The sequence below is a fragment of the Cuculus canorus genome, chromosome 9 (genome assembly GCF_017976375.1).
Source record: "Cuculus canorus isolate bCucCan1 chromosome 9, bCucCan1.pri, whole genome shotgun sequence".
NCBI lineage: Eukaryota > Metazoa > Chordata > Aves > Cuculiformes > Cuculidae > Cuculus > Cuculus canorus.
Window position 1 is genome coordinate 631,124 of NC_071409.1, and position 23,225 is coordinate 654,348.

Genomic DNA, 23,225 nt, shown 5'->3' on the forward strand with positions numbered 1-23,225 from the left:
TTATCTCAAATTACCTTGAGCCTTAAAGCAAATCCAGTGGTTTGGTCTCAGCACCAAATGCAGCTGACAAAACAGGTAATGCTGTTTGTTCCCTGTTATCCATCAATTTATCAGTCAGGGCTTTTGCTTAGGACGCAGAAGACCTGGATTCAGTTACAGCTTTTATTGTGCCACATGAATTCATAAGTTTGGGCTACCCTGTGCTGTGTGAGGACCCTCAAGTTCTTCCACTCAAGCTGCTCTGCTTTGTCTGACATAATTAAATATTAATCGGGCCAGACCAAGGGAGTAATGACTTTTTATAGCCTGGCAACTAGGCCATTCACCCAGGAGAAGAAAACCTCACCTCTTAGCAATCATATTTTACAACTGGAAGCACGGTGCTATGTTATAGCATGTGAATGTTCGTTAGATTTTGTTAAAAACATTTAGATGTTCCCCATTTCAACTTCACTATGCTAAGCTCTTTTGAGGACCTTTGCGTGCCTAATGTAAGGATGCATGCATTGAAGGTTATGGCCTCATTTAAAGAAAGCCCAAATACCGACACCTCCCCTCACCACATTTCAGCTGACTTAGAAGAATCTGAGAACAAAGATCAGCTCAGTTTGATGTTGCAGGAGATGATTCACTTTGGAGCTTTGTCAAGATAATACAGTGAGTTGCTATAAATCACTGCCTTATTTACCCGGTTGGAAAGAAGAGGGCTGCTATTTCTGGAAGCCTCGTTGGGAGAACTTGCGTTTCCAGACAAACCTTTTCTTTCATAAACTTCAACAAATTAAAAAAAATATTTTCTCCTAAGACCCAAGCATATGTTTCCTGCTAGTATAATTAACAGTCTGATGGGTTAAGGTGGACTTTCCAAGGCATACGCTCGTGCCAGGTGTTGGTAGAATGTAACCCACAAGCTGCAAAATACACAAAAAACCCTTGTCCTTGTGTAGCACCACAGCTGTCTCTGGATTCACGTTTGGGAGGAGTTTGTAACTCCAGCTGGAGGCCAATTACAAATGGGGTTCCTCAGGGCTCAGTACTGGGTCCAGCCCTGTTCAATGTCTTTATCAATGACCTGGATGAAGGCATCGAGTGCACCCTCAGCAAGTTTGCAGATGACACTAAGCTGGGAGGAAGTGTCGATCTGCTGGAGGGTAGGGAGGCTCTGCAAAGGGATCTGAACAGGCTGGACTGCTGGGCCGAGACCAATGGGATGAGGTTCAACAAGGCCAAATGTCAGGTCCTGCACTTGGCGCAGAACAACCCTATGCAGTGCTAGAGACTGGGAGAGGAGTGGCTGGAGAGCTGCACGGAGGAGAAGGACCTGGGGGTGTTGGTTGACAGCCGACTGAAAATGAACCAGCAGTGTGCCCAGGTGGCCAAGAAGACCAACGGCATCTTGGCTTGGATCAGAAACGGTGTGACCAGCAGGTCCAGGGAGGTGATTCTCCCTGTGTACTCAGCACTGGTGAGACCGCACCTTGAGTACTGTGTTCAGTTCTGGGCCCCTCACCACAAGAAGGATGTTGAGGCTCTGGAGCGTGTCCAGAGAAGAGCAACGAAGCTGCTGAGGGGGCTGGAGAACAAGTCTTATGAGGAGCGGCTGAGAGAGCTGGGGTTGTTTAGCCTGGAGAAGAGGAGGCTGAGGGGAGACCTTATTGCTCTCTACAACTACCTGAGAGGAGGTTGTGGAGAGGAGGGAGCTGGGCTCTTCTCCCCAGTGACAGAGGACAGGACAAGGAAGAATGGCCTGAAGCTCTGCCAGGGGAAGTTCAGGCTGGACATCAGGAAAAAATTTTTCACGGAAAGGGTCATTGGGCACTGGAACAGCTGCCCAGGGAGGGGGTTGAGTCGCCTTCCCTGGAGGTGTTTAAGGAACGGGTGGATGAAGTGCTTAGGGACAAGGTTTAAGGGAGTGTTAGGAATGGTTGGACTCCATGATCCCGTGTGTCCTTTCCAACCTGGTGATTCTATGATTCTATGATTCTATGTATCATATATGAATGCCTTCTGTCTTGTCTCCTGTGGGCGTTTGTGGGAGCAGCATGAGCCAGCACAGGTAGTTGTGATGTTCAGGTTTATTACAGCTAAAGCACATGTCATTTAAGTACGTGCTTTGGATTCCTTGCAACCATGAGCTTTACAAAGACTATGTCCCATGAGCTGACACAGATAGCACTCCTGCACTACTTCATCTCCCTAATATTTCAATGTTGTATAGGACAAGATGACACCGTCGCCTCTTTTGGTGACCCAGGAGCATGAAAGTGTTAGGAGGTGACTGGGCTGGTGCAGCTGGAGAGCAGGCAGCGGTGAGAAACTGCCTTGCATACAGGTTCCTCCCTCTTTGCAGCTAGAACACCGACTCTGGGCAGGCACTGTGAGATTTGAATTCAGAGTGTGCAGCCCGGTGTGGGGCTCCCAGACACCCTTCTGTGGGGCTGACCAGCTAATATGGGGGGAAGGGGGGGGGGAGGCGTGGCTTCATAATTTAAATAATCGAAGTAGCAATGTTGAACAATAAATTATTTAAAATATTTCATGAAATTCTGTTAATATTAATCTTGTTCACTTTCAATGTTTCTTATTTCCAAAGCATTCACTGGGTTGCTCTAAAAGCACAATATTATCTCGTCACTGAAAAACAATTCTAACTTCAATGAAATATTTAAAAACATCTAGCTATCCTAAGATGCTTACAGAAGATGAAAGTAGATAATATTTTTGTTTGTGAAATTAGATGCTACAATGTCTGTCTGCCTTTGTAAATCCAAAAACTGTGATCTGTGGAAGGGAGGAGATCTTGTTCTTTGCTCTCAATGGTGTTCATACACAATATCTAGGCTTTTTCAAGCACTCCGTGGATCAATCATGCACTTCGGATTTCTCATTATAAAGATCTGACAGTGAAAATAATGCTTAGTCCAAGTTATTCTTAGTATTTGGGAAATATACAGACCAGAATCAAATGGCATGTTAATTTTATGATTTCTCCCTTTAATAAAATGCACTGAATTTTAATAGAATCAGTGAAGGCCTTGACAGATAGACAAAATTACACGTCCAGCTTTTTCTTTTTTTTTTTTCCTTTTTGTCACAGAGGTTCTTCATTAAACATTCACAACAAGACATACCTGAATAATTTACATTGCCTTAATTCACTGGGCAGGATATTTAAGGTAAAAAAGACCACAGTCATTCAGGCAAAAGAAAGAATGTGTTCCAGAAAAAGAGCTTTATTAAAGCCAATCTCTTTGACTAGCAGGCGGTGTGTGTATGTATCTACATTTTAATGTTGGCTCACGCTTGTCTGTTCTCTGTGGGTGGTTTCCAGTTTTAAGATGCTAGATTGATAGTGGTATTATTTGCTGTTTAATAAACTCTGGACCATTTCCACTCAAGTCAGTGGAAAAATAGCCTTCAGCATTTTATAACCTTGCCTGGTGTTAAAATGAAGGGTCACAGAGGAATGTAGTCTTGACCCTAAAGGAGAGAAGACTATACATTTTCTCAGCGATTTTTACAGTGATTCATGACAATGCTGGGTACTACAATATGGTTCTAGTCAGTCATATAATAAAATATATAGCTCATAATCTTCAGCTCTATAAACACAGGTCACTACCTCATGGGAACTCCCATGATTTAAGTCTATGAAAACACTGCTGTATATTGTACATTCGGCATAGACCTTGCTAGGACTTTTCCAGAGGACAGTCCTCACCTACAGAGGCGAAGGGCTTCAAGAGGGAGATTATCCATACAGCTGCATCCAAGTAGTGGAAGACACTTTAGAAACCCCACGAGAAAGCTCACTTGTGTGGTCTGCAGCTACCACGAATGTATGGATAATAGACTACACGCGTGTATGTTCAACCACTGACGACTCCATAAATCTGGTCATCAAAATGCTGATTGCTGGAAAGAAAAAAAACCCAAACAAACAGCAGAGCACAATGCTGAAATCTGAAATTTTATACTGAGACCTTAAAAATTAAACTTTAATACCTAATTGCTTTCCAAGCCCAGAGGTATGAAATGAGACTGGAAACTTCTGTTTCTGCTAAAGCATTGTGATTTTGCCACAAGATGCACACTTTAACACTGTAGCATATGTTTCCAGGTGCAGTCATTTCTACGAAGCATATTTGTCAAATTAAATATTTGATGTTCAATGTGAAAATGTTAGCTAGCACAATCTCTTTATAGCTGGTGAAATCATTTGATAAATGCCTTGACAGACAGTGATGTCTGTGCAGTTGCATCTTCATTGAAGTACTTGTTGACGTATTACAAAAGAGAATGATAGTATTTTGCCTAAGATGAGATTTTCTAAATAAAAGTGTAGCAAACGTTATTGGTGTAACAAGTTTGTTGTCAGTTCGTACTGCTGATACATCAATATAGCCAGATGAAAAATCAACATGGGAATAGGTTTCTCTTTAACAAAATTCTGATGTTATTGTAAATTCATCTAAAGAAAATATTATGGCATTGAGTGAAGGATAAATTCTCTTTCTATTATGTTAGTTCAAGTGTTATCTCTCAGATAAGCAAAGCTTATTAAAAATATCCTTTGTTAACTCCCTCAGAATAATTATACAAGAAAATAACAATTACCTGTTAATTTCTCTGAAAAGTAATAACCCAGAACTTTGCCTGACATCTCAATTAGATTATTATGAGCAATTGCAATTGAATTAAAGTCAGCCCTTCAGGCTTCTTAGTCGGAAAATTTGAAATGAGAAATTTGTCTTTCATAAGTTACAGGTGCTTTAAAGACTGGTAAAATCTTCCAACCATCTCTCATCTTCTTTAGGTCCTTTCAGATGTCCGAAAAATAGTTTCTATATTTCCAGGAGATGAACCTTGGATTGTTTATCATATCAGATATGGAACTGAATCAGCTATTATACTTTTATACTCCACCCTCACTATGTAACTGCTGTGTCAGCATGTTTTGGAATGAGACTGTGCCAAATCCATAGTAGCTGGAACTGTTCTTTTCCATTGACTTATGTGGAGTATTCTCCCTTAAAGTGGAAGGTCATAAAATCATAGAATGGTTTGGGTAGGAAGGGACTTTAAAGACCATCCCGTTCCAAGCCCCTGCCATGGACAGGGACACCTCCCACTGGCTCAGGCTGCCCAAGGCTCATCCAACCTGGCCTTGAACACCTCCAGGGATGGGGCAGCCACAGCTCCTCTGGGCAACCTGGGCCAGGGCCTCACCACCCACATTGTGAAGGATTTCCTCCTTTAGTCTAAATCTGCCCCTCCCCAGTTTATAGCCATTGCCCCTCGTCCTGTTGCTCCAGACCTTTGTAAAAAGGCCCTCCCCAGGTTTCTTGTAGCCCCTTCAGGTATTGGAAGGTCGCTATAAGACCTCAGAGCTTTCTCTTCTCCAGGCTGAACAAGCCCAACTTTCTCAGCCTGTCCTCATACGGGAGGTGCTCCAGCCCTTGGACCATCCTTGTAGCCTCCTCTGGACCCGTTCCAACAGCTCCATCTCCTTCTTATGTTGAGGATTCCAGAACTGGACACAGTACTCCAGGTGGGGTCTCACAAGAGTTAAATAGAGGGGCAGAATCCTCTCCCTCAACCTGCCAGCCGCTTCAGCCCAGGACACGGTTTGGCCTTCTGGGCTACAAGTATGCATTACCAACACGTGTGGAGCTCATCAATCAGCACCCACAAGTCCTTCTCTGCAGGGCTGCTCTCAATCACATTGTGCCCCAACCTGTATTGAAACCACAGATTGCCCTGACACAGATGTAGGACCTTGCACTTGGCCTTGTTGAACCTTTTGAAGTTCACACAGCCCCATTTCTTCAGCTTGTCCAGATCCCTCTGGATGACATCCCATCATTCCAGTGTGGCAACTGCATGACTCAGCTTGGTGTCATCTGCAAACTTACTGAGGGTGCACTCGATCTCACTGTCTACATCATTGATAAAGATATTAAACAGCAATGGTCCCAGTACAGACCCCTGAGGGACACCACTTGTCATAGATCTTTATGTGGACATTGAGCTGTTGACCACTACTCTCTGAATATAACCATCCAACCAATTCCTTATCCACAGAACAGTCCACCCATCAAATCCATATCTCTTCAATTTAGAGAGAAGGATGTTGTGGGGGACTGCATCAAAGGCTTTACTGAAGTCCAAACAGATTTCCTGTGTCCACTGCTGTGCTAGGTTGCCGCTGCTGAAGCCGTGCTGGCTGCCACTAATCTCCTCCCTGCCCTCCATGTGCTTTAGCAGGGCTTCTAGGAGGATCTGTTCCATGATCTTCCCAGGCACAGAGGTGAGGCTGACAGATTGGTAGTTCCCAGGGTCCTCTTTTCTACCCTTTTTAAAAATGGGTACAGTCTTGCCCTTGTTCCAGTCACCAGGGACTTCTCCTGACTGCTAGGACCTTTCAAATATCATGGAGAGTGTCTTGGCAACCACATCAGCCCATTCCCTCAGGACTCCGGGATGCATCTCATCAGGTCCTATAGACCTGACCTCAGCTGGTTGTGGACCTGATCCTCCTCTACAGTGGGAGGGGTGTTACTCCTGTGGTCCCCATCTTGTTGTCCATTGACACAGGAGGAGTGAGGAGAACAGTTGTCAGTGAAGACTAAGGCAAAAAAAGTTGTTGAGTACCTCAGCCTTCTCCTCATCTGATGATATGAGGTCACTGTTTTTATCCATCAGTGGGGGTACATTCTCTTTAACCTTCCTATTCTGATTGACGTACCCATAGACGCCCTTCTTGTTAGTCTTTACTTCCTCTGCCAAGTTCAGCTCCAGCTGCTCCTTGGCCTTCCTGACCTCATTCCTACACAACCAGGCAGTGTCCCTATACTCTTCCCAGGTTCCCTGTCCCTGCTTGCACTGCCTGTGCAGTTCCCTCTTGTTCTTCAGTTTGACCAGCAGGTCTCGACTCAGCCACGCTGGTCTCTTCCCTTTCCTGCCTGATTTCCTACATCTGGGATCTGAGCGCTATTGTGCTTCATGGAAAGCATCCTTAAATATTTGCCAACTCTGTTCTGCTCTCTTGTCCCTGAGGACCATATCCCAGAGGGTCCTACTGAGTGACTTCTTGAAGAGCTGGAAGTCTGCTTTCCTGAAATTTAGGGTCCTGACTATACTCCTCGCTTGCCCCATATCCTTCAGGACCTTGAACACCACCATTCTGTAATCACTGCACCCCAGGCCACCTCTGATGTTGACATCACTGATGAGCTCACTTGAATTCGTGACCTCGGGTCCAGTATTGCATCCCCTCGGATGGGGGTATCTATTACCTGGTTTAAGAAATTCTCTTTAATGCATTCCAGGAGTCCCCTGGATTGTCTACAGCTCGCTGTGCTACTTTTCCAGCACATGTCAGTGTGGTTGCAGTCTTCCAGTAGGAAGAGAGCTTGCGAGCATGAAGCCTCTTGTAGCTGGAGGAAGAAAGCTCCATTGGTAGGCTCTCCTTTATCAGGTCGCCTGTAGTAGACACCAACCACAAAGTTCCTTGTGTTGCCTTGGTCTTTTATTCTGTTCCACAAGTTTTCAACTTGTTTGTGGCTAGCTCTTCACACTTTATCCATTTCCTGATGTAGAATACAACACCTCCACCCCTCCTTTCTGGTCTTTCCCTTCTGAACGGCCTGTAGCCATTGATAGCCATGCTTCAGTCATGGGATTCATCCCATCAAGTTTCAGTGTTGGCAACCAGATCATAGCTTTCTAGTAGCATGGTAGCTTCCAGCTCCTCCTGTTTGTGGCCCAAGCTTCGTGCATTTGTATAGAGGTCAAGGTTGTCTTCACCACTCAGTACTCCAATACTATATTTGTATTGCTTTGAGCCGAATCCACACGTGGAACTTAAGCCCCATAAATCTGTGTGGAGCAGCATGCAGATGATGGGCCTGTGCTCCTTATGCAATACATTGAGGGACACCAGACGCAAGGCTTTGTAGGCAAGGGACTACCTTGTAATAAATAAATTGATGTAGTTGGTCAGCAGGCAAGTCTACAATGTTTTCTGCTGCAGGATATCACAATTGGATTCAGAGGGGTCCGCTATGTACGTAGCCATATGTATGCCAAATCCAGGAGCATTTGCTGAACAGGGGTTGCCTCCTGAATGGGAGTGCATGAGTGTGGGTGCGTGCCTCCTGCTGAGCCAGTGCGTTCATGTTGGCACCGTTCATTTTGGCACCATTCATCTGTTCCCAAATTAGGCATCCTGCTCTTCAAAATTGCTGAGTATCCAGAAGTTCTTACTCATTGTAGTGGGAACTGTGGAGTAAGTGGTCTGGAAAATCAAGTGATATATCTTTTGACTTGAAATAACATCTCAGGAAATAGCTTTGAGATGCTTGCCTGAAATCCTTTTCTTTCTTCTTGAATGCCTCTGTAGTGCTTATCAGTTTAGGAACTGCCGATTCAGTTGATCAGCATGCAGACAATAATCCTACTTGGAACACCATGTAAATCTTCCAGTGGCCTGTTCCTCTGTCAAAGTAAAGGTATGCAGTGAAATAAAGGAATGCATTGGGGATCTTTTTTAATCACAGTTCTCTAAAGGGAGCAGTTTATTGCCACCTCTCTTGCCTTCCAGCTTGCTGCTGGATTAGCAGCCTGGTGGAGGACACCTCAAAGCAGACAGAAGCACTCGCCACAGTGGCCACAGGCTTTGGGGGTTCTGTCTGGTGTTTTATGGGTTTCCTCCACTCCTGGCTGCAAGACTGTTGCCAAGGCATGTCCTTAGAAAACCCTCCTTGGTGTGCTAGTCAATATGTTTGGAGTTTTCATCAATTCAAATCTTTTTCTGTGGTAAAATTTAAGGCTTATTTAAATAGGAGAATTAACTTTTTTTTTCCCCCACTAACATTGTGTCTGTGTGTTTGTTTTAATGCAGTGGGAATTCTGAGCTCCTGTGAGCTGTAGGCATGTTTCTTGTGCTTTCTCCAGCAAGTTATGACTGCTGTTGCTGTAATTGCTTGTTTCTCCAGGCAAAGACTTGATTTTCCTTCCATTCTCCCACTAACCCAGAAAGGTCTCTCCTGTCTGTTAGCAGTGGAGAAAACCATTTCTCCTGCTGCCTGACTTCCCTGAAGGCTGCAGACAAATGACTGTCCTTCTAATAGTCCCTCTGTTCCAGAGATTAGTGCTTTAAGCATGTGAAAACAATATTTCTTAGTTTATTTTGATGGATTATTATTTGTCAAGTTTATGGAAAGACTAACCAAGTCAAATGCTGTGGCATTCCTGCCAAAATCTTCTTTAACCAGTTCTAGTAAATAGGCTTGGATTTGCTCACTATGCAATGTACTCTTTCTCCACACGCATCCTTGCTGGTATTTTAACTTTCTACCCACCCAACAACAAGCACACTAAGATAAAAAAAAAAAAAAAAAAATTAATTTCTTTCTTCCCTGAGATAGTTATCTTATTTTCATAGGAAAAAATTAGCTACCACTGTATATGTGACCTGCAGTGAAATTGTATAATACTAGAGGTGGCTTAGGCAAGGAAATATTATGAAGCTCTCCATAACTGTTTGAACCTACATTTTTCATGCCCAAGGGATGCAAAGGAATGGACATTAACCAAACTAGAGAGCAGAAGCAAGTTTTCGCCGTAAACGCAGTGAGTTTTAAGGCAGGTCCCAGCAGGATTAATGAGGGGGATCTAATTGATGAGTAGAAGGATCGCTTCACGATCAACACTACATGAGGTAGTGCAGAGGTGGGGTAGACATGACAAAGGCAGTTCTGTTCTGCCAAGTCTGTGTCAATGGAGAGGTGCTGTGACCACAGCCTCTAAAAGCCATGTTGCTTAACTCCGAGGAAGATTTTTGGGGAGCCTGATGAGGAGTAAAGGTGGCAGTGATTACAGTTACTCCTGTGGATTCCTGTCTGTGTGTTTGGGCTTGTCTGGAAAGACAATGGGTGTGCTTCTAACATTAAGTGTGCCAGTAGCTTTTCTGAAAGCAGAATAAAAACCCTCTGGAAATTTACTGTATCCTTAAAGTTTATGTAAACACCCAGGAACTCTGTTCAAACCTATTAGAAAGCAAGAAATATCCTTGGGGGAAAGAGTTGCAAGAGAAACGAAACACTGAGAACTATAGGAGTGAGCACAGGGAACTGTTCTCCATCCTCCCATGTGTAGTCTCCCTGGAGTACGTGATGCTGAGCCCCTGGGGTGCTGCGTGATGAACAGTGACAGTCTGAGGAATGAGATGTCTTCGCATGGCAGCCAAAAAATCAAGCCCAGTACACATAGACTAACACTGACACCTCCCCAAAACACAGCCCTGAGGGGCTCCCTACAGGGCAGAATGCCGAGTGGAGTCTAGATGGAGCAGGTCATTAGTAGTAGCTGTGGAGTATATAATAGCAAAAAGCATTCACAAACATTTAATTTAAATGAATTTAATGGCTAGATTTAAGTTGTTATTTCAGAAGTTAAATGCTAGTTACCAATGCATTAAAATGCATGATAATGACTGCATAAATAAATACATTTGTTGTTCTAATCTGTAACTATGATAATGTCACGTATTCAGTAGAATTTTGCTGGGGGCACTAGCTTTCAGATGCTCTTGCATGAGCTGTCATCTATCACATTTTCTAGTCACGTTCGTATTTTTACTATTGTTCACTGGTCAGGAAGGAGGGTTTTTTTTGTTTGCTGAGCAAGTCTGTGAAGTAGAGAGATGGAGAAAGTCGAAGCCAAAATTTTAATGTTGTAGTTGATAATCCTTGTTAGGCTGAAAAAAACAAATCTCTGGGGGTTTTAGTTTGGGAAGTAAACTTAGACTCTGTAGTTTTAATTTAAAACAGAAAGCAAAACCATGTGGACTCATTGTGGAGACCACCAAAGGCTGTAAGGCTTTGCAGGAATTCCTTTGTTCTTGTTGATACTGTAGAAACCACCTCAGTAGACATGCCCTGTCCACGCTGTCATCTTGTCTCTGAGAAGGGCTCACACTGCATGTGTCAGAAGATACCTGCCCTATACTTCTTTGTTAAAAAGACTTAATTCTGAAGGTACAGAGTCAGTTACGTGAAGCTTATCTGGGGATGTTCTGAGGGTGTTATAGGGATCAGAAATTTTGAAGGGAAGACATCAAAATTTTTAAGAAAAATTTTGCTAGGAAAAGCCATGTTTAGGAAAACAATTAAATGAAAAGCAAAATGAAAATGAAAATTAAATAAGGCAGTGAAAATCTCCCACCTTTTAATCTAACAAACCTTCAGTGAGAAACTCTCCTGTGAGCACCAAGCAATAAATTATAATGAATAAAACGTTCATTGGGAAAAAAAAACCAAAAAACCAAGAAACTCATGACTTGAAGTACATGATATGAAATAATGAAGAAATGCAAAGCCAAGTTAGCAAATGTTTTCTGTTCAGTGGCTAAGCGTTCTCTGGCTGAGATGCTTTCCCTAAGGAATCTTCAGCAGATTCAATCCCTGTGGATTCATAGTGCTACTGCTGAGGCCAGGGTCCTCATCAGTACAGGAATCCTACATCAGTGCCAGGAATCCTACATCAGTGCCAGGAATCGATGCCTCTCAGCTTTTTCCCATAGCCGCCGCCTATGGACCACTGACCACACCGGGGAATTCAGCTCTGGATAACCCAAAGCTGATCCTGTCAGTACCTCCCATCCCATCTTCCTGCATTTGCTGTTGTGTTTCTTGTTTCAGGGAAGTTGTGTTTCTTGTTTGAAGGCCCCACACCCGAAAGACAAAGGTGTCCCAGAAAACAGTTTGGAATGTTCAGAAATAGAACAAGCTTCAGTGAAAACTGCAGTGGGCTGATGAAGTGGGCTTGAGCGATGACTACCTATCCCAAAGAAGAGACTTAGTGGCTTCTAGAGCATATTGTTTCAAGAACTCAGCCATACATGGGTGTGAGAAGAGTGAGTTACCATATTTTATGGGTCCAGAAAAAAATAATGAGGTCTCTCAGCTTTTTTGCCTACGTGAGCTCCTTCAGCACATCTTTCAGCTGCATTGTTGTTGTTTTGCTTCTTCCCCTGCTTTTTTAAGTATTTGATGATACACTTTTTGATGTGAATTTGAGAAAGAGGCTGAAGACATCAGATACTGTACATGGTTAGTCTTTGACACAAACGAACAACCTGTTTGACATACAGATACACTTCATGTGCTCTAATCGGAGTCATCTCCTGTATTGTAATTCTTAAATGGGAAAAGATCTCATGGAGGTAATTTCAGCCTCTGAGCATTGCCTTGGGGACAGCAGAGACAATAATGCAAACAGTCTTCTGTGCATTAAAAGGTTCCGTAGAGAAACAGAGAGTCAAAGGTTTTATGTGACATTAAGAATTGGCCTGTTAGTGGGCTCCTAAAAAGAAAGAGCATAAATAGGCATCTCAGTTGACCAAGCTTGAGAACCCAGGTTGTTTCCTTACTTGCACATGTCCCCTGAGACGTGTGAGTGTCAGTGAGCGGCCACTGACACCACCATCCAGCACCCTCGTGGTGTTTCCTGCTCTGTGGTGACCTTTCCAACCCCCAGTTCCTGAGGGGTGCCTGGAGAACACGGCAGTGTGTTATCCCCAGCTGCTCCAGAGGTGTGTACCTGAAAGCAGTCTGATGAGAGGTGGAAATGACGTTTTTGATTATGTGTAGTTCCAAAGAGCCTTGTAATTGATGTGAGTGAAGCTGCAAGAGTGTCCCAGATCTTATTCCAGTCACTACACTGTACCCATCTAAAACCCTCCAAGATGTTATTTGGATATTGTGCTCCCTTGTATATTCCCCATAAACTGCCAGGCAGAGCTGCTGTGTGCAGTTAAATTATTGCTGTACTGTAACACAGAAACCGCCTGTGCACAGCAATATACAATTCTATACAGAGTTTGTTTTTTAACAAGAGAGGTTGTCTGCATTTTATGATCATATATTGGTGGCAGGTCCAGGAATCTTCATTAATTTTGCTCTGTCTTGTACTGAAGATACCATATATTGCATTTATTGGTTGTCTATTGTGATTGATTGAGGCTGTGACTCGGAGTGATGTAGATTTTTTTAAAAAAACATTCTAATTCTGTGCAAGTCTCCATCCAAGAGCAGATTAGTTTTGAAGCACAGGTGTGCTGGAAGTGAAGCACTTGCATTTTCATAGAACCATAGAGTGGTTTGGGTTCAAACCAGTTCCAACCCCCTGCCATGGGCAGGGACACCTCCCACTGGATCAGGCTGCTCAAAGCCTCATCCAACCTGATCCTGAACACCTCCAGGAATGGGGCAGCCACAGCTTCCCTGGGCAACCTGGGCCAGGGCCTCACCACCCTCATAGTGAAGAATTTCTTCCTAATGTCTGATTGAAATCTTCCCCCTTACAATTTAAACCCATTGTCCCTTGTCCTATTGCTCAATGCCCTTGTGAAAAGTCTCTCCTCAGCTTTCTTGTAGGCCCCCTTCAGGCACTGGAAGCTTCTCTAAGGTCTCTCAGAAGCCTTCTGTTCTCTAGGCTGAAAAAGCCAAACTGTCTCCTCCTGTCCTCATAGCAGAAGGGTTCCAGCCCTTGAATCATCTTTGTGGGCTCCTGTGGACCCATTCCATACCCGTCTTATGCTGGAGATTCCAGAACTGGAGACAGCACTCCCCGCGGGGTCTCACAGGAGCAGAAAGGAGGGACAGAATCACCACCATCACCCTGATGGCCACACTTCTTTGGATGTAGCCTGGGATATGGTTCGGCCTTCTGGGCTGTGAGCACACATTGGTGACTCATGTCAAGCTTCTCGTCAATGAAGGCTGCTCTCAATCACTTCATCCTGCTGTATTGAAACTGCAGATTGCCCCAACCCAGCTGCAGGGATTTTAGAAGACTGGGAAATGGTGTGTTGTTTTCTGAGTTCTTTTGTGTCCCTTCACATCTCCAGCTTGGCAGCAATGCGTCTGCTTGAAGGGTCATCAGCATTGTAACAAATCTGTGTCCTTAGGTCTTGCTCCAGACCAATTTCTTTTCAGTTAAGAGTATTTATCTGTTAAGTGCTGAGGAGAAATTTCAGAGTGATATTACAGTGTGTGGTGACTGGCCATTTTGGAATCTTCTGTCCTGTCTTAGATGAGCAAGACTTCACCAAAGTAGATATCATGCCATCATATATCTAAACATGGATGATAAATATTATGTTGTCATAATTGGTTGTGGTTAATCAACAAAAGCTGCCATACAGATTTTAATCCAGGTCAGGAAAGAAAAAAACTCATCTGGCAAGAAGAAAATAATGAAATTTCCTCAGGAAAGTAACTTTGAGAAAGCGAGCAGCAGGAGACCAAATGAAGAAGCTGAACAGCTTTAATAAAATTCTATATTATTCCTTAGGCTAATGCAAGACTTTTCAAGTGACTATCCAGGCTTAATGGCATTCACTGACATTATGACAACAGGGGATATTTCACAGACAGAAAGGGGAATTGGGAGTACGCAAGGTTAACTGAAATGATGCTGCTAGTAATAAAACACTGGAACTAGACTGTCACTCATCCTCTCCTCCTGCTTCCGGATCCTGATTACCCTGTCAGTTGTTCATACGCTTCTTCCATCAGCTTCAGTAACAGGAAGGTGTGAAAAAGATGGACAAGGTGGTTATATATTTAAATCAAATGCACTAAATACTGTAAATATAGGGTGTGACATGGCCCAGAATATGTACATGTCAGGGCATATTGTTTTACTGCCAAACGATGTGATATAAGATAGTGTAATGCAACATGAAATGACATAGCCTAACTACAAATGCCATTTGATGCACAAAAATGCATTTAAAAAGCAATGTGATTAATCCACTGTACATGATGACTTTTTAATGGGGTATCCAGCCTGTTTGTGCTTGGAGTCGTGAAGCTGTTGGACTCTCCCACTCTGGATTTCCTGAGGGTCTCTGCTTCACAACTGTTATACTGTCTTTGTCTGGCTTATGCCTGCAAGTTGGTGCTTCATCTCGCTGGTCTTTGACAGGGCAACTGAGTGCCAGAAGCCACTTGTGATCCATTACTGTAATTAAGGTTGGATGTTCAGATTTATTCCTGTGGGTTTTTTTTTTTTATTATTATTTATTCATTCCTTGTTTTTTTCAGGCTTTTGAAAAATAAGACAGTACCAAACATTTGCTGGAGGGGTCAGTCCCACTCTTTCCCAGCCAGAAATCTGACTATCCATCTGCCTCCTACACATCCCTTAGATGTTTTCTTTCCATCCCATAACTGCAGGCAGCTGGGTTCTCCAAAAGGTATCAGTAGAAGCAGAGCAGAAGAGAGATGATACTGCTTTGCATGTGGAGGCCAGAGCACTTCTAGAAACACATAACACGCTCCCAAAGAAAAAGAGAAGAAAGTAGAAATGTCTGCAAGACTCTGTAGTTTTACTTTAACAATAGCAAAACACGCACAAATTGTCCTGTGCTACTTACTTTGCAGTCACCCGACTTCATCACCAGGCTGTTTTTCTTGGTCTTAGGTACTTAGGGAGGAAAAACTGCATGTGCTGCAGATGTCCTGTCACGTCATGTCTCTCTCAGGCAACCATGGTAACTAAAAGGAAAAAGACCATATCCCAAAACAAATGTAACTAAATTCTCTGAAGGCAAGTGAGAGCAGGATTGAAGGTGGGTTTTCCTTCTGTGTATTTCAGGCCAAGAGCTATGATAAGACTCCCCATCATGCACATGAAGGCTAAGCATGGGAAGACTAAGCATTTGGGTGGCTTGGCAGAAGAATTAAATGTGGGAAGGAGTTGCTGATTGTTTAAGATCATTGTAAAAAGTTTTAGATTTGAGGTGGTTTGGTGGGGCTAATAAGGAAGTCTTAAAAGAGTTTTGGACACTGATACTTTCTTGCAGCCAGGCAGCTTGGAAGAGGACTATTCAAGTGGTACGTGCTAACCATGAGACGTAAAAGTCTTACAGTTCTTCTACTATATCTCCCAAAAACTGTTGTATCTAGGTTTATGAAAGTTAAAGTTGTCTGCATATGGGTGTCCTCGCACCGCTGCCTAGAGCACCAACAGTGAGCACAGAGCTGCAGACCTGAGCCTCAAAACTGCAGGTCTGTAGCTGTATATAGTAGTGTACCACGGGAAAAGAAAAAAGGAGACAACCATTGCAGGCAGTGCTTTGTCTTTCCTCCTTCATATGTCTTCAGCTTTCTCTCTCACTTAGACGTAGAAAACAGGAGGCGTTGAAGTCTTGGTGGTATTTTCATCACTGACCATGTTGGTTTGATGGAGGCTTTTCATTTCCAGTGATGGCTCGGAGAGTGCTTTTGCTTGCTGTAGTGTGGGAACATCCCTACAGGTCCCCACGGCAACCAGGTGGTGATGGGAGCCTTTGGCCAGCAGTGTAGGAGGACTGGGAGGCCGTGGGGACAGGTCCTGTGGATTCCCTTTGCCTGGCTGCCTAGGAGCTGCATGCCAGGCTGTACTTTGAGTTTGACTTGTGTAATGGGCTTTTTGGCAGTGATTGTTGACTTTAAGATGTTAAATTAAGCCTTTCTCAAACTACCAGTATGGCAGTGTTACTGACCTTCCGTTTTCCTGTAAGTCTATCTCCTATACTCCCAGTCTTACTACTGAGGCTTGCCTAAATCCATGGCTCGTGTTGGGGGAGAGGTATTTAAGTACGTGTTTTAGTGGATTTACTGTCATTTACTGACACTGTCCAGAATTGCTGTGGACATCAACAGCACTGCTCTGTATATATGACATACAGTAAAAATGGTTCGGTGTGTCCAAGTCTCAACAAATACTGCCTTAGACAATTCCTGCTGGAGGGTAGTTTTTGTTGGAGTGAAGGAGGGAAAATGAGTCTTGTTGCTTAAATAATGTGTTCAAATACTTCCACTGAAGTTTGGGGATAGAGTGAAGTGTCTCTAATTATTAATTCCTCCTCTGAGTAGGGAAAATTTATGTGCTGCTTATGGCAGAAAAAATATGTCTCCTTAGCTAAAAGTGAACTTTAATAAGATAGATCCTAGCCACTGTTGGCATGAGAACTGGAGCAGTTTTCATGTTTCCTTCATACCTGATATGTCCCTTACATTTTGTTCTTAAACTCCTGCATCATTACCATGCAGCTAAACATTTGACAATTAATTTAGCATCTATCTGTTGCTTTTTGTATTTTGTAACCTAATAACAGTTACAGCCATTGGAAGAGGCTAATTGCCAATGAGTCTGAGATGATATTATGTCAGTTCATTCCAGCCACAAAACAAACAGAGACTGTACTTTCATCCTTAGGCAGAACCTTTCAAGTGCATCCAAGAATTCCACAGGGCAAATGCCAAGCCCCTGCATCTGTGTCTCCAAGCTATACTCCAACTTTCTTCTGTTTCTTTTTGCCTCTAGGGATCCACCAGCCACAGTGTGTCTGAACTGATTGCTTACCACCAGAATCATCTGCATTTTGGATATCTTTGATATCTTCAGCTCATCCCTCACAGCAACATCTGAGGTAAGACTCTAATTAAGGACTGTTGTTTCTTCTCTTGTAGGTTAGTATTCTTGTACTTCTGTGGCCTCTTCTTTGAGACTTCCTGACTAATGTCAAGGACTAAGCTACTTACTCAGAAATTCTTGTCAGCTATGTTCCTTTTCAAAACTTTAATTAGCAGAGAATAATGCAGTTTGAAATAAATGTAGCCAAACCAAAAGACAGCTCCTGTAAAGTGCTTAGCCTGTGAGCAGTAAGGCTCCAAGGACTATATCTCTTTTGGAATGGTACAAGCTTAAGACAGTTAGCAGAACTCCAAAATCAATGAGTCCCCAAACTGCTTTTATACACACCTGCAGACAAGCTAAAAATATAGAACATCTGTTGTATGTGTAGGTAAATATAAAATCAGCTTTTTTAATTTTTCCTTTACACTGGGTGCTGCTGTATAGGCTAAACCAACATAATGTTTGTAGTGCACTTTAGAAGTAAATTAGTCCAAAAGTGTGATCATTTCTTTGTTTCTGGAGACTTACAAATCATTCTGAAGGACTCTGCAACTCCAGCATCTGGAATAGGGACCTCATACGTATTTTTATAGCTATCTTGTGATGCAGCAAGGGTTACTGATTGCATCACTTCAAGTATTCACAAACCTCAGTGAAGCTGGGAGGAAAAGTTTAAAATAGATGAAGTGCTTCTTTAGGCAGTGAGCAGTGAACTTGTGGAGTCTGCTGCCATAGGGTTTTGTAGAAGTAGGTTCAAACAAACAGGTCCAGAAAGGAATTAGACATTCAAGAGACTATAAATGGATACTAAGAGGACTGAGCAATGATATACCCTATAACATCCTTGATACAATAGCTTTGGAGGGAGTACAAAGAAAGGATAACAGACAGTGATTAAGTTGATGTGTTCTCTCCGAGTAATTTATCCTGTTGCCACTGTCAGAGTCAGGATCATAGAATCACAGAATCATAGAATCACCAGGTTGGAAAGGACACACGGGATCATCGAGTCCAACCATTCCTAACACTCCCTTAAACCATGTCCCTAAGCACTTCATCCACCCGTTCCTTAAACACCTCCATGGAAGGCAACTCGACCCCCTCCCTGGGCAGCTGTTCCAGTACCCAATGACTCTTTCTGTGAAGAATTATTTTCTGATATCCAGCCTGAACCTCCCCTGGTGGAGCTTCAGGCAGTTCCCTCTTGTCCTGTCCTCAGTCACTTGGGAGAAGAGCCCAGCTCCCTCCTCTCCACAACCTCCTTTCAGGTATGGGCTGAAAGAGCCATCCGTCTGACCCAGGAGGCAGTTCCTACATCTTCATGTTGTTTATATAACTTGCACTTGAGCAGTGTGGGCTGTGAGGTTCAGTCCTGGCTCTAGACGTCCAGCCCTTGTCAAATCCACAGTCAGAAGCGGCTTCTTTCTGGAGCCCTCTTGCCAGCACAAGTAGCACAGGCTATTCCAGGACAGAGCTAAGATGTATTGGCTACTCTGTAGGGAAAATGGTTACCTTGACTTTTCCCAAGGAGCTATACTTCATAATGCAAATAGCAAGAATCATTTCTCACAGAGCCTCTTACTTTCAGAGGTACTGTATATCTATCCATTTCCATTAATTCATTGTCGTTCCCCAGCACTGTCCCTTGGCTCAGTTGCTTGACTTCACTGTAAGGCGAGCATGGATCCGAGTGGCGTTTGGCTAACACGCTCTGAAACACTCAATTCATCTGAAAGTGTTTGGAAGTACTAGCTATTTCTACTGTCACTTTTTTGGAATTAACAGGACAAATCAAGGGTGGTAAATGCCAAAGCAAAAGGCTCGTTTTCCCCTCATGTAGATACAATACACGTGTAATTTATGAGACCCGCAGCTCTTGGGTTTTATCTCACCACTTGAATCCCTTCAGTGCTGCAAAATCCTGCTTGCTTTGAATGGGAATTTTCTTTTTGCATTCCCATTGCTTCATACTGTGCATGCTGTGCTATCCATCTCTGCTGTCCTTTTCACAGAGCTTATGCAGTCAGAAATCTCTGTTTAGGGTCAGATCATCAGCTGACAGACAGGTGCTGCTCTGGCTCCAGTGAAGCTACATTGACATTCTGTGGCTAACGAGAACTGGGGTGGTATCTCTGAGAACAGAATGTAAAGTGTTTTGTATTTCTTTTGCTGATTCAGTGCTTGGAAGGAATCCAACAAAAAAAACCCAATGTGAATCAAAAATGGAAACCACTTCTCCAGCCTTTTCTGCATATTGACTTAGGGATTACATGAATTAACTGGAAATGCCTTTTCCGTAGGACAATGCAAACATGTCCCCACAAGCAAGTGGGTGTTAAAACATCCAGTTAAAATGTGAAAAATCAGTGTTAATCTTGCCTTCTTATGTCCCTGTCACCATAGTTGATTTTATTTTGTCAGAGAGTACCTTTTAGGTGACTGTACCCCAATAAAACTCCCACAGGCCTTCAGTTCTTTCCATTAGCTTGTTTACCAAGTGAATTGATTTCATCATTTGTAAGGTACAGATCGAAAGCACCTCAGCACATCTAACACACAATGCTGACTACTAAGAAGTGTGGAAAAAAAAGCTGGCAGGTTTGTACATAAACTCAATATAATAAACCTGAGAGCCTGGCACAAAAGCAAACCCAGTAACTGTCATAGAAACCACTTTGATAGCAAAAGGTGGCTTCAGATGCTTAGAAAGTACTGCTCCTAAAGCCCATTTAGGCACAAAGCATTCTTGTCACACTTTGCAACAGCTGTGATTAAAAACTATTTGAGGGTAAAAGTGTTTTCTGTTGTTTATCAGTGGGTCATTAACCTTAACAATATCAACACTTCCATTGTCAGCAAGATTAAAAAAGGCCATCACAGCAAAATGAGCACATTGTATGTAGAGATGCTGGAGTGCTGATGAATTACTGCTCTGCTCAGATACAGACTTCAATATGGTACAGCCTTCCGTGTAGTGAGAAACAGGATGAATTAATTGCTGTGTGAAATATACTTGTGAAGTGTTAGAGGCAAACTAAATTAATGGTTTAGCACATGGAGAGACTTATAGTTTTTATCCATAACAGAAAGAATATGCATCATCTTTTAGCTTCTGTCGGTGACGCCAGCAATGATGGTGCAGAGAAAAGAAGACGTGAGTGATGAAGTCTGTGAATCCAGGCTCTTATTTAGATATGGGTTGGGGCAGGAGTCCAGGCAGGAAACGGGCTGATTCCATGTACAGGACCAAGCAGGGGGACGAAAGAGACAGGGCAGTGGTTGTGAAAGAGTGAAAGAAGAGGAAAAACCCTACCAGATCTGCCTGGTCCCTTGTTTACTTGATTCCAGATGTCGATAAACCAAAGGATTGTCTAGACCTCTGCATTTTGGGATTGGACTTCAGTGCACCATGTGCAGAATTTAGGGCCCATGTAGCAGGAGTCGCTGACTGTTACATGGCAATACCTTCTATTTCCAGCGTGCTGAAACCTGCTGTACAGAGTGCCATGAGCACAAAACTCCTCTCAGAGGAGCATTCTTCTCCTTTCAAAGCCAGTGGCAGCGCTGTCAGGCAAATACAGTGTAATGGAAAGCTCCGGCAGGAGCGGGCAGTGGAGAGAGTAGTATTTGGGATAGGATAGATAAAGGCTGCCTGCAGGTTTCCATGATACATTGAGGTAGAGGGCTATGAGTATGATCTATTGAGGTAGAAGGGGGACCTTAACTTTGCAGTAGCGGTATCTTTACCATCCTCTTGGTGGCAGAGTCAGGGAATTTGGTTGGAAGTGTTAGGAAGGAGCTCTTTTCTGCATAACAGGCCACATCTCCAGTTACCATTTGCTGTCACCTGAGGGACCCTGCAGGATGCTGAACTGGTTCTCTCTGAGGCACCAGATCACTTGAGTGCTGCAAGGTGAGAAGAATCAGGAAACAAAGTCTGTCCTGGCAGCCCTGCAGGCTACAGTGCAGGCACACGGACTGTCATAGTATGGCTTTTAAGTTATAGAAGTTAAGATATGACAAGAGCTTTTGAGAAAGAATTTTTGTTGCTCTCTTTTCCCTCTGTTCATTATGTTTCAAAATGTGTATGTACATGAGAACGATGTTAGGGATTCATTTACCTTGTCAGATAACTTTCATTACTGTAATACAATTGCACTGTCTGAACAACTTTTACTTCTGAATTCTCAATTGTCATGCTTGTCTGAGATTTCCTTCTGACCTCCAGGATGTATAAGGTGGGTGAGAGACACGTCTAACATTTGTGAATCTCTTAGAAATGCTAGAATTCAAAAAGTCTGTCAGTTCCTGTCTAGTAGATCTAATTTTGAGCTCTGGTAACACCATGGAGAGACAAGGCAGATCAGCCCATAAGGCCGCACTAGGAGCAGGCTGACATCCTTTTTTAAAGCGAAGTATTAGTGCAGAGATGATGGGAAAGGTCACCCACAGCTGACAATTGCAGATCCTCCAAAAACAGGTGGGAGGATGAGACACAGAAGCCTCCTCTTCCCTCTTCCTCTGGTCTGCTACCAACACAGGCACCCAGTTTTTTCTGCTGGGACAAACACATGCTCCTCAGGAACAGAGGCGGGATGGCACGAAGTACTGCTCAGAGAAGCTCTTATATGGGGAGGGTTGACATACTTATTTTTGGATTTCCCAAATGAAAACAAAAGACCTGCTGCAAAATTTCCTGCAGATGTGCAGTAGGTCTAAGGCTTTTTGGATGGTTACTGTGCAGGATTTACTTTACCGTAAGGTGAGTACATGTTCAATATATTCCTGGCGGTTCCAGTGAGTACCAGGAGAGGCCTGTGCGTATATGGAAGGGCACACGGCTCCTGAGTGGCAACTGTTTGTGCAATCCAGACACTGAAGGTGTAGCTTAGACTGAGGTTCTGCTCCTGCTCCAGCCATGCCTGGAAACGTGAAACAAAGGGGAATGTACCTAAGTGTCCCTGCAGACAGTGACACCTGTGTCTCCTTTTCTGTTATACGTTCTCCTCCTGTTGTGGGTCTCTGTTGGAAAAGGGGTACTGATCCCTCCTTTTCAAATAGCGGAGTTTTCCATATGAGACTGTGCCGGTGTCCTGAAGAACATCACCCGCTGCAGAATCAAACACATGTTCTTTATATTGGGCTGTAAGAATGAAACCTGGCTTGAAAACTATTGTTGTAAATGAAGACTTGGCTTGGTATTAATGTGTTTTCTGGTGAAGTCTTACTCATAACATTTAATTTTGAAATGTTTTGCAATTTATAATTGTCTTTTGGCTGCTAACTGGCAGAAAAGAAAGAAACAATTAGAAATAATAGCAATGTGTTTATGAAGATGATGTTTAGTAGAAATTGCCACTCATGTGATATCCATTCTTGCTTAACATGTTTTCTACAAATCTGAGGGAGCACTTGATAGCATGCGGAAGCATAAACGATGCCAGAGTGGACTTGATAGAGATGCTACTCAAGATGAAGGAAAGGTACAGCAGCAAGTATAGGTACTAAAAATGTGACCTAAATGCTACTGGACAAGGATCTTCTTGGATAAAAGCCATGGAGGGCATCTGGGAGGAAAAATAACTCCAGACCCAGAGATTCAGTGGCACGGAGGGAAATAGATGTACAGCCCCAAAATAGTAGTGGACAGTAAATGAACTTACACTGCAATGCAAAGTGGCAGGTAGAAAGGTAAAAGGTAATTGTTAGTTCTGGAAGTACAGATGACATCATCAGAGCACAGAGGTGAT

The 23,225-nt window shown here is 43.3% G+C and overlaps 1 protein-coding gene across 3 annotated transcripts in view; it reads left to right on the top strand.

The window, feature by feature from the left end:
- LOC104068773 (glypican-5) overlaps positions 1-23,225 on the top strand; it is a 501,941-nt gene that overhangs the window by 426,894 nt on the left and 51,822 nt on the right. For 2 of the 3 annotated variants that reach the window (XR_008451209.1, XR_008451208.1), the window contains exon 9: positions 17,383-17,488. Coding sequence is in view for 1 of the 3 variants with exons in the window: in XM_054074212.1 (XP_053930187.1) it covers positions 17,383-17,408 (26 nt within the window). In the remaining 2 variants the exon portion in view is untranslated. Of the gene's footprint in view, positions 1-17,382; positions 17,489-23,225 lie in introns of those variants that run through there. The other variant, XM_054074212.1, reaches the window with a different exon arrangement.